This window comes from Cinclus cinclus, chromosome 5, assembly GCF_963662255.1.
Source record: "Cinclus cinclus chromosome 5, bCinCin1.1, whole genome shotgun sequence".
Classification (NCBI taxonomy): domain Eukaryota; kingdom Metazoa; phylum Chordata; class Aves; order Passeriformes; family Cinclidae; genus Cinclus; species Cinclus cinclus.
In genome coordinates this window covers 54,326,821-54,340,657 of record NC_085050.1, presented here as the reverse complement: position 1 = coordinate 54,340,657, position 13,837 = coordinate 54,326,821, and the positions used below count along the sequence as shown (strand labels likewise).

The 13,837-nt window shown below is 38.6% G+C and overlaps 1 protein-coding gene across 4 annotated transcripts in view; it reads left to right on the top strand.

Moving 5' to 3' along the window:
- PDLIM5 (PDZ and LIM domain 5) overlaps nucleotides 1-13,837 on the top strand; it is a 119,896-nt gene that overhangs the window by 60,271 nt on the left and 45,788 nt on the right. The window contains exons 3-6 of one of the 4 annotated variants that reach the window (XM_062493005.1): nucleotides 6,343-6,385; nucleotides 7,642-8,036; nucleotides 12,637-12,654; nucleotides 12,927-13,099. In XM_062493005.1, coding sequence (XP_062348989.1) covers nucleotides 6,343-6,385; nucleotides 7,642-8,036; nucleotides 12,637-12,654; nucleotides 12,927-13,099 — 629 coding nt within the window. Of the gene's footprint in view, nucleotides 1-4,477; nucleotides 4,501-6,342; nucleotides 6,386-7,641; nucleotides 8,037-12,636; nucleotides 12,655-12,926; nucleotides 13,100-13,837 lie in introns of all 4 variants that reach the window. The other 3 variants (XM_062493008.1, XM_062493004.1, XM_062493007.1) reach the window with 3 other exon arrangements.

The window sequence follows — 13,837 nt, the reverse complement described above, 5'->3', positions numbered from 1 at the left end:
AAAAAAAACCAAGCCAAATAAGGACATATTGGGGAATGGGGAGCTGTTTATGGTGAATTTCCAGTTAAAATAGATATGACTACATTTTTGAGTTTATTTGGGCTATGTTTTAAACAAAGGAGGTAATTTAAACATTAGTCACCATGTTGTGGAAAGCACTGGAAAAACTAATTCAGTGCTTAGTTTTGAATCGTTTAAATTATTGCTTAGATTTGACGACAGACTGAAGTCAATGTGAAGCTGAGCCCTTTTTGTTTTTTTTAAGGGTTTTGGAGGACTGACTAGATCTGTGAGTTATTTAGACCTGTGCTTCTCTTTAAGATGTCTGTTTTTAAAAGGTAGCTTGCTATGTTAAAACTACTATCTAGTAAGCACTGATAAAGAAAATCAAATGTGTAAGTTATAGTTTATTAGAAGACCAGACATAATTGTTTTATCTTGTCACTTGCACTTAGCTGTTATGTCAATACTTAGCAAGACAGCTTTAGGAAGACTTAAAAGAAAAAAAACAGTTATAGCAAGGCATAACTGATGGAAATTATCTTGATTATTTAGACATGCTGAGCTACCACTTGTATCTACACTGCTTCTTGACTTTTCTAGGACAACTGGCAGCAATCTACCATACAGGATTGTAAGGCATCGGCCATACTTGGTACTGGGGTTGCTTTGTGTGTTCAGGTTTTAATCAGGGGAGTCATGGGCAGGTGTGTACAGATGTGCCCTCCTAGTTCAGGGCTGACCATAACATAGGAATTCCAAGTTGCTAAACTTTCTGCATTCATAGAAGCAAAAGACATGTTTTTGAAAGCTTCTGACAGAAGGTAAGTGAGATAAATTCCGTGGTATTTTTTTTTTGGCTTTTTGTTTGGTTTTTGGTTTTACTGTAATAGAATAAAATATTATCTGCCTGCACTTAAATTCTCTTTACAAATGTATTGGTAGGGTTGCCACAGACCACAGGAATGAGACTGTGAGAAGTAGTTTGTCCTTGGGAGGTCTTAAAAAGAACTAAACCTTTGTGGGTAGGAATACCAAAGCAGAGGGTTGCTTTTTTCTTTCCTAAAATATCAACACTGTTTATTTTAACACATAGTGGTGAAATCACAAGATTTATTTAAATTTAAGAGGAGACCTAAATTTGATTTGGCCAACTATCAAGCAGCCAGTAAAGCAAGAACATAATTTTTCTTTCTTATACCTGACTTAATGCATCATTGTACCTTGGTATGCTGGAGGGGGGGCACACTGTGAAGATGCAAAGGTATTTTATAGTGAATACCAAATGTAAAAGGTAACATTCTGTTAATTTACCCCCTTTTAAACTTATTGAAAGTGTAGCATCTGTTCAGAGTGACTCACAAACTAGCTCTATTCAAGTGCCCAGCCACCCTCTGGGTGCAGCACTGACATTTCAGTTGTTTGATTGTCTTTAACACTATTTGTCATAATTTGGTATGTTCAACTAAATGTAAGCTAGCATAATAAACTAGAACAAAGGGGATGACTGATGAAATGAAATGTTGACAGCCATCTCTTAGCAACCACAATGACCAGAGTGCAGACTTAAAAACATTGCTGTTTCTTAAGGCAAAAAAAAAAAACAATTTTTTTTTTTTTTTCCCACTGACTGCAACAGATTCCGATTTTCATTGAGTTGTACTTAATGATGATTTTGCTACTTCTGCTTTTCCATATGTTGAGCTGTGGACAGGTTTGCAATCTCGAGGCCACAGATGCTTGCCCTGACAAGATTGCTGAAGTGCTGCTATACCAAGTTGCCTGGGGCAGTGTGTGCTTCTATAAAACTGTGGGAAACACAGTTGTATGTTTTTGTATTAATGTATGCAGGGAAACAATTTCTGAAGGTGTAGAAGTTGCAACAAGAAGCAAGCTTAACAATGTTCCTCTTCTTCTGTTGTTGTGAGCCAGAGCAAAATTGGAAAGAAATTAATTATGTCTGTGATGGAGAAGGGGGAGGTGTTAAAGGAAAGAAAATAAATGTATTTGGATTATTCTTTTTTTCTGGGCTTTAAATTATGTCTGCATCTGTTTTTATTCAGATAACCCCTAGTGAAAGTCATGGCTTGTTATATGTTAAATGCTTTCTGCTTGTCATCTTTGTTCCATGAGTTGGCTAATTTACAGAAAGTAAATTTATTTAGTTTTCCCCCCACTGTCAGTTGACTGCTCTCTAGAAGTAAAATGAAGCTAACCATCAGAACTGCAGACTACAGTGGCAAGACCATGAAAAATTCAAGTTTTGGGAAGGAAGATCTGACCAGTGGCTTTTCAGAGATGTTGCATCTGCTGCCAAAACTTTTCTCCTGATGATTCACCAGCTAGGAAAGAGAAGTTAGTTTTGAAAATTGGAAGGGCAGGATGTGAGACGGGAAGGGAATCCTTCCTCTTTTCCATCCTTCTATTAGAAAGGTTCCCTTCAGAACAACAAGTAAAGTTCAGAGGGAGTTTTCCATCATTGACTTCATTTGGTGGGCTTGGAAGTGTTAGGTTTATGGTTGGGTTCAATATTAAAGACCTTTTTCAACCTAGATGATTCTATTACTCTCTCAAAGTGTTGCGCTTTCTTGTGTTTCTCTGAAGAGTTTGGACAATCCTTCTGGTTACAGAAATATGAAAACAGCAAACACAGCAGCTATGTTAAAACCAGGGTTGTGTGTTCCCCTTGTGTATAGAAGTGCTCTTAAAAGCACAGTTACCTTCTTGTGACTTCCACATTTAGTTTTTCATCTGCTTTTTAAGTTATGGGTACATTACAGTCCCTTGACTAAGGGGGTTTGAATGGATGGGGGATGATGGGGCTTTAAATGGAGTTCAGAAGACATGTCAGACAGCTCTGACATGTCCTTTGGATTTAGGTTCAAGAAGATTTAGAGGTTTAGTGGCTGAGGATTTGCTTCCATAACGTTGATTATTGAGATAACACTGTTTCCATTGATGATCAGCCCTTGGAGGTGGCGTATCAAATTGTACTCACTGCAGAAGTATATAGTTTTAGCTTTAATATGGTGTTTTTCTGCTTACTGGTAAGTATAGAGGGGTTCTGTCAAATTGCTTGTGTTTTTTTTTTCTTTTTTCAAACTGGGTGAAATACTTGGAAAGTGAATGAATAATAGGGGAATTTCAAGAATGAATAGTTTTTGCTTGGCCTACTGCTTACAGTGAAGAGTGGACCAATTAATTTTCCTAATAAGGCTGCTCTGGAAGTTGGAATGTTTTGAATTGCATTAAATGTCATGAAAGTATTAATCAGAGAGGATTGTCTTGTGGTATGTTTAGACAGCAAATTTGATCATGTTTGGTCAAAATGAGCTGTTTACACAAGCTAAATATAGCTCCTTTTTTTTCCTCCTCCAGTAAAAAAATGAATGACTTTGATATAGAAGCTGTGCAAAAAATTTGTGCACTTTTATTTTCAATAATAGTTTGTCAGTAAGCAATGACTGCAGCTGTTTTTGTTGTTTATAATAATTCTTATGAAGTTTGATACAGTAACCATTTGCCAAGGTCTTTTGTGTGAGTTGTTTATAATAAGCCTAAATACTGAGCTCTTAGGTCTTTGCTTTGTTTGTATCTTATTGAAAGCATTGCATAAACTAATATGCTGAACTGGTAGTTTTAAATCATTCAGAAAATACCACGCTTCAAGGCATCCTGCTTTTTCTAGTAAGTAGCAACAGGGCAAGTGTGTAATTTCATTCTGAAAACCTTTATCATCAGTTATTCATATATTCAATGGGACCAAACCTGCATGAAATCCTCATATGTTTAATTGCTAGGTGGCAAGTGAAGTGCTAACAGCTAAGGATTGTGCATGATTCTGCAGTTTAATTACTTTTTGGCTATGCAGTTCAGTGGTATCTGTGAAAATATTGTGGGAAATAGTCCCGAAGGAAGAATTTTTAAAATGTGTGTGTTGGATGTGTTTTCCTTTTCAGCTTGAAGTGTGCATTTCCTTTTGTACTGTCTTGTCTAACCACCATGCATTTTTCACGTTATGATCTTGGTGGTTCAGTTTGCTGGGTGAGCGTTTTCTTTTTATACTATGGGATAAATCACGTATTTTTAGTCTGATTTTGATCTGAACTCAACAAGGCCAAATTAAACTGTTTTAAGTATGTCTGGGGCACAGAGATTTATGTCCTTGGTTCAAGTATATTTGTGGGGAAAGTGTTATGTTGTCTGTCTGTTTAAAAGGAACATCATGAACATTTTGGTTATCAAACTTCTTTTTCCCCCACCCTTTTTTTCTTTTTGTATGATATTTTTGAAGATGAATTTTGAAAAGTATGTCTTCTGGTCATCTGGTAACAGTGGCATGGAATAATTTTTGCTCAATGCTGTGTTGATGAGTATAGAGGCAATGTCATCCATTGCAAACTCAAATTTTATTATTTTGTAAAACAACAGAGAAAAATAGATGTTCCTTTTTTTATTTTTAATGAGAGTTAAACAGAGGTACAGCATTAGCAAAGAAGGGTTTTTTTTTCTCAAGCATGAAATATGGTAGTTACTTGAATAATTAATGTTTTCCTAATTCTTCCTGTTGTTCCAGCTTAACAGATACATAAGACATTTCAGGTTACTGTATTAAACACATATACCTAAGATAGAGATGGTCTGAGAAAAGAAAGAAGACTTTCCATATGTATTGGCTTTTTCTTCTCCCTTCTTGTTGCTTTTGTTGCTGCAAATTGACAACTCTGCAATTAGGAGTGATTAATGATACACCCCAGCACTGTGGAGGGCCAGAGGTCAGGCTTTCTTAGGCTGCACACTCTGTGGGAAAGGGAAGAAGGGACCTGTTCCCCAGAAAACACAAGAAAACCCCTCTCTCTGTGGAGAATTGCTGTTGATGTGGACATAATGTGTGTCAGCAACCATGCATGATTGGGGAAGGCCAAGTGCAGAAGAACAACTTATCATGCTATGCAATTTTTCCTTTGTTTTCCTGCTTTTTCTTGTTTTTTTTTTTTTTTTCTTCTCCCCCCTCCCCAGAATGGCATCTGGATTTCCCTTTTTTGTAAGGTAGATACTGAACCTGCATCAGGATTCCTGTTGCTGGGATCCCATGAGCTCAGAGGGCTAAATGATTTTGAGGGAAGGAATAAACATTGTGATTGAAATAGTTAAGGGGGAAAAAATAAAGAGGACAAAATGGAAAATTAAAAAAAAAAAAGAGTTGTTAAAGGGAACAAATGTGCCTAATTCAGTTGTAGCTGTCCATGTTTTTCCGGTAAAAGTTGAAAAGCTGATTTATACAGTAGAAATGATTTTAAAACTGTAGCCTCTGTTAGCTGATTTCCAGTTAAATGAACATTTTTGCCTGCTTAGCAAATTGTCTTTTGGAAATGATAATCCACCTGAAGTTTATCAGAACTTTATTCAGAAGATGTGTTGGAAATGTGGCACAAATGTGTCAAAAAGCTGATTTTGTACCAGAAGAGCATGAAAACACTCAAGTCTACCAGCAGCAATGTTTGCAAACAAAATGTTACTGTATCAGATTTTTTGCTGGGTTTTTGATATTTAATTTTTTTTTAGTGTATGAATATGTATTTTTGCATATAAATAAGTATGTGCAAATCTGAAAAAAATCTGATTGAGATGCTTTTCACCTGTAACATGTTACCATTTCAATTAGAAATTGAAATTTCGATATAATGTAATCTGTCAGTTCTTTATCTACGTCATTCTTTTCAGTGCCGTACTTCCTTTCCTTCCCACCACCCCACGGTAGTTTCAATGTGCCCGTTGTTTGGGAGAAGTTTTTTTGCCATCTGCTATAGAATTCCAGTGACATTAACCTTATTTTTGAAAATCAAAGACACTAAAAAAAAATTCTGTATTGTTTAACTTGCCAAGTTCTTCAGGAGGATTTGTGTTATTCTAAAAGGAAGTGTTCTGGTTTAGGCCTCTATATTGGCTGTGCACTGTTTAAAATACAAATAGTGGTTGATAAATTGACCAGAGTTGTGGAGTTATGTGACAGTTTCTTGTGAAAGAAAGAAAAACAGAAAGCAGATTGAAGTCTCTGAAATGATGATATAGAATTATGAATTTATAAATCTAATAGTACTTAATGCTAGATTCTAGACTTCCTGACATTGTATCTGGACAAATTAATTCAGTTCAGTTTTGTCTTTTCCTTGTATTGACAACAGTGCTGTAGATTTAACTTGAATACTTCTTGCTTCCTATAGAGGAAACAAAAATAAATAGTTTATGTGTCTGTGAGTGGATGTGGTGAGTAGAACAGGGAAATGTTTAAACATTAAAGAATTTGTTTTTAACAATTACGTTTATGTTTTTCTTTTCCAGAGTGTCTTCTATACAAAAACCTGATCATTTTCATGTGACAAAGGTATGTTCATCACCAGAACCAAGAAATGTAGCATATGGCACTAACCAATACCCATCTGTCAAACCCTGTTGTTGATAAGCACTGGCATTCAAACTTTCAGTGTAACATGCTTGTTTTCCATGTGTTGCAGTAAGAGTATTGCAGCATTTGGATCTTTGATTGCTTTATTCTCCCTCCTTTAAAAGAATGGAGAGACCTGGAATTGATTCTCAAAAAGAAAAAGTTGGATCGAGTTATTCTTTAACCCTTGGAACTTGTTTTTTTTTTTTTTTTTTGACATTGCTGGTGTTTTCCCTCTGTACATAAGAGAGAAACAGAAGCAGGTAGATTTTTTTGGTAGTGATTTAAAAAAAAAAATTGTGGGGATTTGTTTATTTTAATGGACACTGAAATCTTTCCTCGTATTCAAGAGAAGCTTATCCAAATATTACAATTTCAGAGAACAAGTCCTCTCTCTTTCCTTAAAGCCCTGGAGAATTACTTGTTCTTGAGTTCTTCTAATGTTTTCTTCTATGCAACAGTTTCAAAATCCCCTTTCTGATAAAAATGCTGTTTGCAAACTTGAAAATACTTATAAATAGCTTGTACTTGAAAAGCCTCTCCAGCAGACATAATTAATGTGTAGTGTATTACTGTTCTGCTGACCATGACCTTTAAAGGCCACAGTTTGGGAATCACAGTGTTAAAACATAGTTCCCAGCACAAAACCCCAACCAAACAAAAAAAATCACATTTCTTGAGTGTGCTGACATGGGTATGTGGAGACATTGGGGAGCATCAGTGTGCTGTTGTGCTCTTAAAGGTCTTAACAACAGATCAGCATGTGAACACTTGCACATTCCATTAGTGTATGGGGAATGTGCATATCTCAAATTGGGTTTGAGACATGGAATGAGGCTTTTTGTAAAAAGCTCTAGTTTTTTCCACATGAGTTACCCGGTGGCCTTTGCAACAGAGCGGTTTTTCAGTTTCTTGTGAGTTTGATTTGTGGAGTGTCTGTTTTGGATATGCTGAGAGGAGCTAGCATTGTGGAATTTCATATTGATTGTGCATGTTGGGATGATTCCCTCTCCTAAAATGCATGGCTTGGGTTGTTTTCCCCATACATTTCATCGCTGCAGTCTTGGTAAAGCTTCCTTCTGTGCTTCACGCTAGGCGGGTCACCTCCCCTGGGAGCAGCTAAAATCCCTGCTGAGGAACGTGCATGCGTTTGGCATGGTTTTGTGTGTCTTTGTTCTGTTTTTCATCCCACGTAGGCAGAACCTACCGAAGTAGTTAAGCCTGTGCCCATTGCCTCTGCTGTTGCACCCAAAGTCACTGCCACAGCCAGCGTGGCTTTCAATAAGACACCGAGGCCGTTTGGAGCTGTAGCCTCCTCCAAGGTCACCTCCATCCCATCACCGTCCTCCGCCTTCACGCCGGCGCAGGTGTCGGCCGCGTCCCCGTGTGCCGTGCCCGGAGTGCATGCTAACGCCAAGCCTAACGCTGAGCCGTGGCCACCTGTGCTGGGCGCTCCTAAACCTGCAGTTCCTGTCCCACGGCAGCACGGTGCCGCCCCGAGCGCCTCGGCCGCCGACGGCGCCCAGGACGCAGCCGAGGGGCCGCGACGAGGAGGCAGAGAGAACCAGGGGGAGAGTAAACAGCAAAATGGGTAGGTGGGATTTTTTTTTTGCTGTGAGGTTCTTTCCTCACAGGAAAAAAGCCGGGCTTGTTTGAGGGCTAAGGAGTACACAGCTCGGAGGAGTTATTTACTCCTTAGAAGTCAGTCTCTCAGGAATTATTTAAAAGTGATGCTTCAAAGGGCCCAGCTAGACTTTTGGTGATGGTTTTTCTCATGAGTGACATATCAGTTTATAGAATGTCACGGCTAAATTGAACAAGGACCATTTAATGCTTTACATGATGTGTTCTATTGCCACGTGTCCTGGACCTTACAACAAGCCTGGTATTAATTTCAATGTCCAATCTCACTGTGTATTTTGACACCCAATACAGTGACTGAAAGCAGCAGGCACTCGAAAATGCAGAGCAGTCTGTCAAGAAGGGTCAGTGGGTGTTGTGATGGCCAGGAATGAGATGCTCTGGAAGACCAACCATGATCCTGGCAGAACCAGTGGAAAAAGGTCCCAGAAGGGAGGCAAAGGCACAGATGTCTCATTTATTCTCTGCACAACACAGGAGAAGCTTTAAGATGCTTTCTAGGAATCTGATGGGCTTAAGCAGATTTTTTGCAGTGCTGTAATATAAATACCTCAACTTTAAATTTTGCCTTCACCCTAAACAAGCAATGCAGATTTAAAATGTGAGTCATTTCCGTATTCAAACAATTGTTTATATTGAAGTTGGCATCAGAGACTGAACATTTAAGGGACTGTAAGGAGACATAAAAGGCTTTATCTGGTGTAGCATCTAGACTAGTAAACAATAGATTAGTAGACTAAATTGAGCCCCACAGTCCTGGGAACTCAGACCTGCAGCAAGATTTTGGCTGGGGATGCCTTAGGCTCCCTCAGAAATTCCTGGGCAGAGTTTGGGAGCTGTAGCATCTCAGGGACCAGTTCCCAGCGCCTTCTGTGCTGGGAGGCGAGCAGGAGGCTGGGAATGAGCAGTCCTATGCCATTTGGCCTCTGTGACCAGCAGTTGAATTAAGTAATAAAAAGGGCAGGAGGGCAACTGTAGGTTTTTCTTAAGTTTGAAGAATGTGAAATCTGGGCTTAAAACCTAAAAGCTGTGGTTACTATTTCCCATCCCACAGAAGAAAGGGACTGGAAGAAAAGGCCTTGTGCCTCTCTTCTCTGATACTTGTTCAGTACAGAAAGTATATGAAGAACCCTACAGAAAGGTAAACATCCATGCCAACTAAAATACTGAATAAATTGAGTTTCAGTTGAGTTTCTTACATAGTAAAACAAACAAACAAAAAAAAAAAACCACGAAAAAACCCCCCACAAAACTTCTTTAGGTACTTATTCCCTTTATGTTTTAGTAAGAATGTTTTCCATGTGTGGACTCATAATGCAGCCTGTATGCATTTATATTGCACTGTAGCCATGGTAACTTCCAGCCCTTTCTTAAACAGATGATGGCAGGAATCCACTCTGCAAAAAGTGGGTTGAAATTGAGAGATACCAAGGACTTGCTCACTGCTGATGCAGTTGTTGAATACACTTTGGCAAACCCCCTCTTATCTTTCCAGGAATACTGTTTTAGCAAATAACTGTGTAAGGACTATGAAAAGCAGCAATTAGTACTGAAAAAGAGGAACAATAGCAGCAAAGTTAAATCTTCTGGAAGGAAGTGCTGCAGGCACAGAGTAAGCACTTTACAATCAAGATAGGATGATTGGATGAGCACTGCTATGTGCCCTACCTTACTTAGAGGATGAATAATGACAGCTGAGAGGTGAAGAAATCCCTGTCTCACTGTCAGCCTTGCAGCTCTTGTTTGGGAAAGTTTGAAAACCTTCCAGAGTTGTAAAAACCTACTTTGTTTTGCAGTCTTTCTTACAATATTGTGTTTAGGCTGCCTAAGTGTCCTGAAGTCCTAAAGCACGGAACAAAAACAAGCGGACAAAACCCACTAAGGTGGGGTCTGCTGCTACACTACTTAATTTTACCTGGAAAAGTTAAATTTCTACAATAATGCTTAAATATCTCCCCATTTGAAATGGTATCAATGCCATTATAAAATACCACAATCATTGAAGTTTGGAATAATTGATCAGTCTGAAATGAATTCCGTTTTGCTTCCGTGGCTTGTATGATTCATTTTCTCAAAACATGCAAAAAAAACCAACTTGTATCTTGTTCATAGATGGCACTGCTTAGCAAATGCACTTCTTTAGACATGCACCTTGTTATACTCACAATTTCCTCACTTCCTCTTGACTTCCCTCAAAAAACATTCAGGATATAAGCTATTTGACTTCAGGATGGGAAAGGAAGTTTAATTTCCCTTGTTTAGTTCTTCCTTAGAAAGCAAGTAATTTGCCTTCACTAGCCTGTGTACAGTTGCACTTTTATCAAGACCTTTTTGCTAGCTCTTGCATGAAGATGTGCCTACTGCTTAAAACAGGTAAGATATCCATAGACTTCACTCAGCTGAAGTTCAGCTGGGCTGAAATTTTCTCTTGTAGGTTCTCTTGGTGTTTCTGAGTTTGACTTACATGATATATGGCTTTACCAGAGCTTGGATTTGGAAACTCCTGTACTATTTTAAGAAGCAAAGAATTAATTAACACATCAAATACTTTTTTTTTTCCTTTGCAGATAGCAGCAGCGAAAAAGTTAGTATCAACAGCACTGGACTTGAATTATGGTTATTTTTCCTATTGGAATAACCAGCATGTATTCTGGTTTTGCAAAATTACAGCTCTTACAGAGTTATTTATTTAAATTTTGCAAAACAGCTTCAGCTTTTCTTAGTGTAATATATTATTTGATCTGCATTGGACATGATGTGACTTTGCTTTTCACTGTGATACATTTTGCAGCTCATTTTTATTCTACAAAACATTTGTGTGGTGTTTGTGTGTACTGAAATTGTTAGTGTGACTGTGGTTCATTGGTGTTGGTAATACAGCTAGTAAATGGTGAAATACAGTATAAAAATAAAATTGGTTTGAGAACTGTGGAAGGAAGGGCTGGATTCTGACTTCATACAGGAAAAGAAAACTAACGTCCATATACTCTGATTTGTGCATAGTAAGATGATAAATGATCGAGGTTTTATTGGCTTCTCTCTTCTCTCCTTGCCTCACAGCTGAGTTGAGAGAGAGCCTGTCTCACTGAGGTTTTCCTTTGTCTCTGGCACCACCTTGTTGCCTCAGTGAGTCATTACTAGTAGGCTCTTAAGCCTTAAAAAAGGAGACCGGTAGGACAAGTTAAGTCAGCGGTATTTTTTCGTTTATACCACTTTCAACAAATGTGCAAGACTGCTTATTTCACTGGGGTAGTTGCTATAATGCAGTAAACGGTACATAAATAATTGCATTTTCGTGTATTTCCACACCTTTAATTACTGCTTGAACCTTCAGATGTCATTTTTGCTATTAACTGTTTAAGATGCTTTACTCAATTTTTCTCTGTTCTCCATCCTGGAATTATCACTGCCTTTGTTTCTATACCTCTTTCTCTGTTATTAACTTTGACATGTGATACATGCTCTTTGCTAATACTGTGTGTCAATAAATCAAATCTTTTGATATAATTTTGTACCATTCCTTTCATCTTCTTTCAAGTATTAAGTATTTTTTAAGCTTAAGTTTTTACTAATGCATTCCATTTACTGGGCCTGATTCTTACTTGTTAACAGTTAACATCATTCCTCATTCATTTTCCACCTTTCTTCCCCAGAAATACTTTGAACCATAAAAGTACAATGAGGAGATAGTGTCAAAAATAAAAGTGACTTTTAAAGTTTTGTTGGGTTTTGATTTTTAATACTTTTTAGAAGTTTTATGTCCTAGGAGCTACTTTTTCACAGCTTTCCTCCTGTAAATTATGTAAAAATAAATGTACACTTAGAGGGTCTTACAGATTAATGCTTTGGAATAACAAATACAGAATTTATGAGTAATTTATATAGTTTGAGTCTTCCATTCCCTTTTCCCAAATTGGCATTTTCTTTATATCACTTACTGAAATCAAAGCATTTAGGTCCTGTACTCTTGAAAGTCTTGCTTAGTGCAAGGATTGATAATAGCCTGTAGGTTACTGTAGGGAAAGCTTCCAGATAGAGCAATCACCCCACTCTTTTTCTTTCAAAGAGGATACCTCCTCAGTATGCCTCAGAACGTGGCCACCTATGCTTTCTGGTGGCCTGCTTCTGATCTAGGCTTTGCCAAGTGCAAAACACTTGGTGTGTACTGGGTGGTCCTTGCATGTGCACACATCTGTGCTGTGCCCCTCGAGAGCTAAAGGAGAATTTAGGGAAGGGAATTCAAGAGAACAAAGGTGTCAAGGGGCACGTGAACTGAGCTAGGTAGTCTACCCTGCTTTCCCAAAACAAATTCCTCTCTAATCCCTATAGGGAAGTCACCATGATTTTAATTAAAGTACGCGAGTTCTGAGCAGTGGTTTTAGTGGTAAAATGAGAATAGTACCCTTTCTTGCAAAACTAATTCAGTAGAATCATTAGCCACATTTCTGTTTCATTTCAGCTTTCTGACTTTATTTCTTCTTTTCTTTTTCTCCTTTTCCTGTTTATGCTGGGAAAACTTTCTCTTGCTGTCTTATTCTGTTGCCTCCAAGGAAAAACCCACCCAAACGGTAAAAGTTTCAACATGTACATGCGTTGATAATACTGTCTTTTACTGTTTCAAGTATTCCATCAGTGAAACAAGGAGAAATAGTTCAGTGGGGTCAGGGTAATTGTAAAAGGTGTGTTCGGTTCAGAAAACTGCATCTGCGTTTAGCTGGGCCTCGAGTGCTGCCTTTAAATTACTGTGAAAAGCCTCAGTAGCAGCCGTGCCTTTGTAGCCGGGCGGAGGGAGGTGTTGTCCGAAGGCTTTTCCTCACTGCCGTGTCTGTCCCTGGCGCAGCCCCCCGCGGAAGCACATCGTGGATACCTACACCGAGTTCTACCACACGCCCACGCACAGCGACGCCAGCAAGAAGCGGCTGATTGAGGACACCGAGGACTGGCACCCACGCACAGGCACCACCCAGTCCCGCTCCTTCCGCATCCTCGCCCAGATCACTGGCACTGATCACAGTGAGTACCTCGGAGCCAGTGGAATAATGGGCAGCGACCCCGCACAACACTGGTGGTTTCAAAGCTGGGAGTCAGGGGAGATAGAGTAGGGGACGTATTATTGTAAAGCCCTGCCATTACTAAGTAGTTCAGGATATATACATTGCCAGACATTATTCCTGATTTAGTTGAATTAAAGCATTCTGGATAAATCCTAACATTTCCATTTTGCTCACAAAGATATTGAAAGATACTTATTTGTTGCTTCTTTTGCCCCCATATAACCGAAATGGTGCCATTCCTGATCAAATTTAATGCTTCCAAAAAATTAGGTGTTTTCTGGCATGTAGAAAGTCTTTGTCAGTAATACAAAATATGTGATCTGCAATGATGTAACCAGTCAGAAACACAAATCCATAGTTCCTCAGTTTATTCCCAGATTATGTTTCCACCCTCTGCTTATGCTGTGGTGTGATTGCATATATTGGTGGAAGGGAACAGGTAATGTGGTGAAGGTCATTGCCAGTCATAGAATTTTATGCTAAAACTTTGATTTCATGTTATGCTGTCAGCCATAAGTCACTGGCTAAGATTTGTGATTTTGTATGAAAGCCACCAGAAGTGCTATAAGGAGCTTTGAACTCTCATTCTTCAGCACTTCTCAGCTAGAGCTGCAATAAAGAAGGCATTGAGGAAATTGGACCTCCTCTCCAGGGTTAGATTTGATTAAATCAGCTATTTCTAGAAGTTAGTGATAAC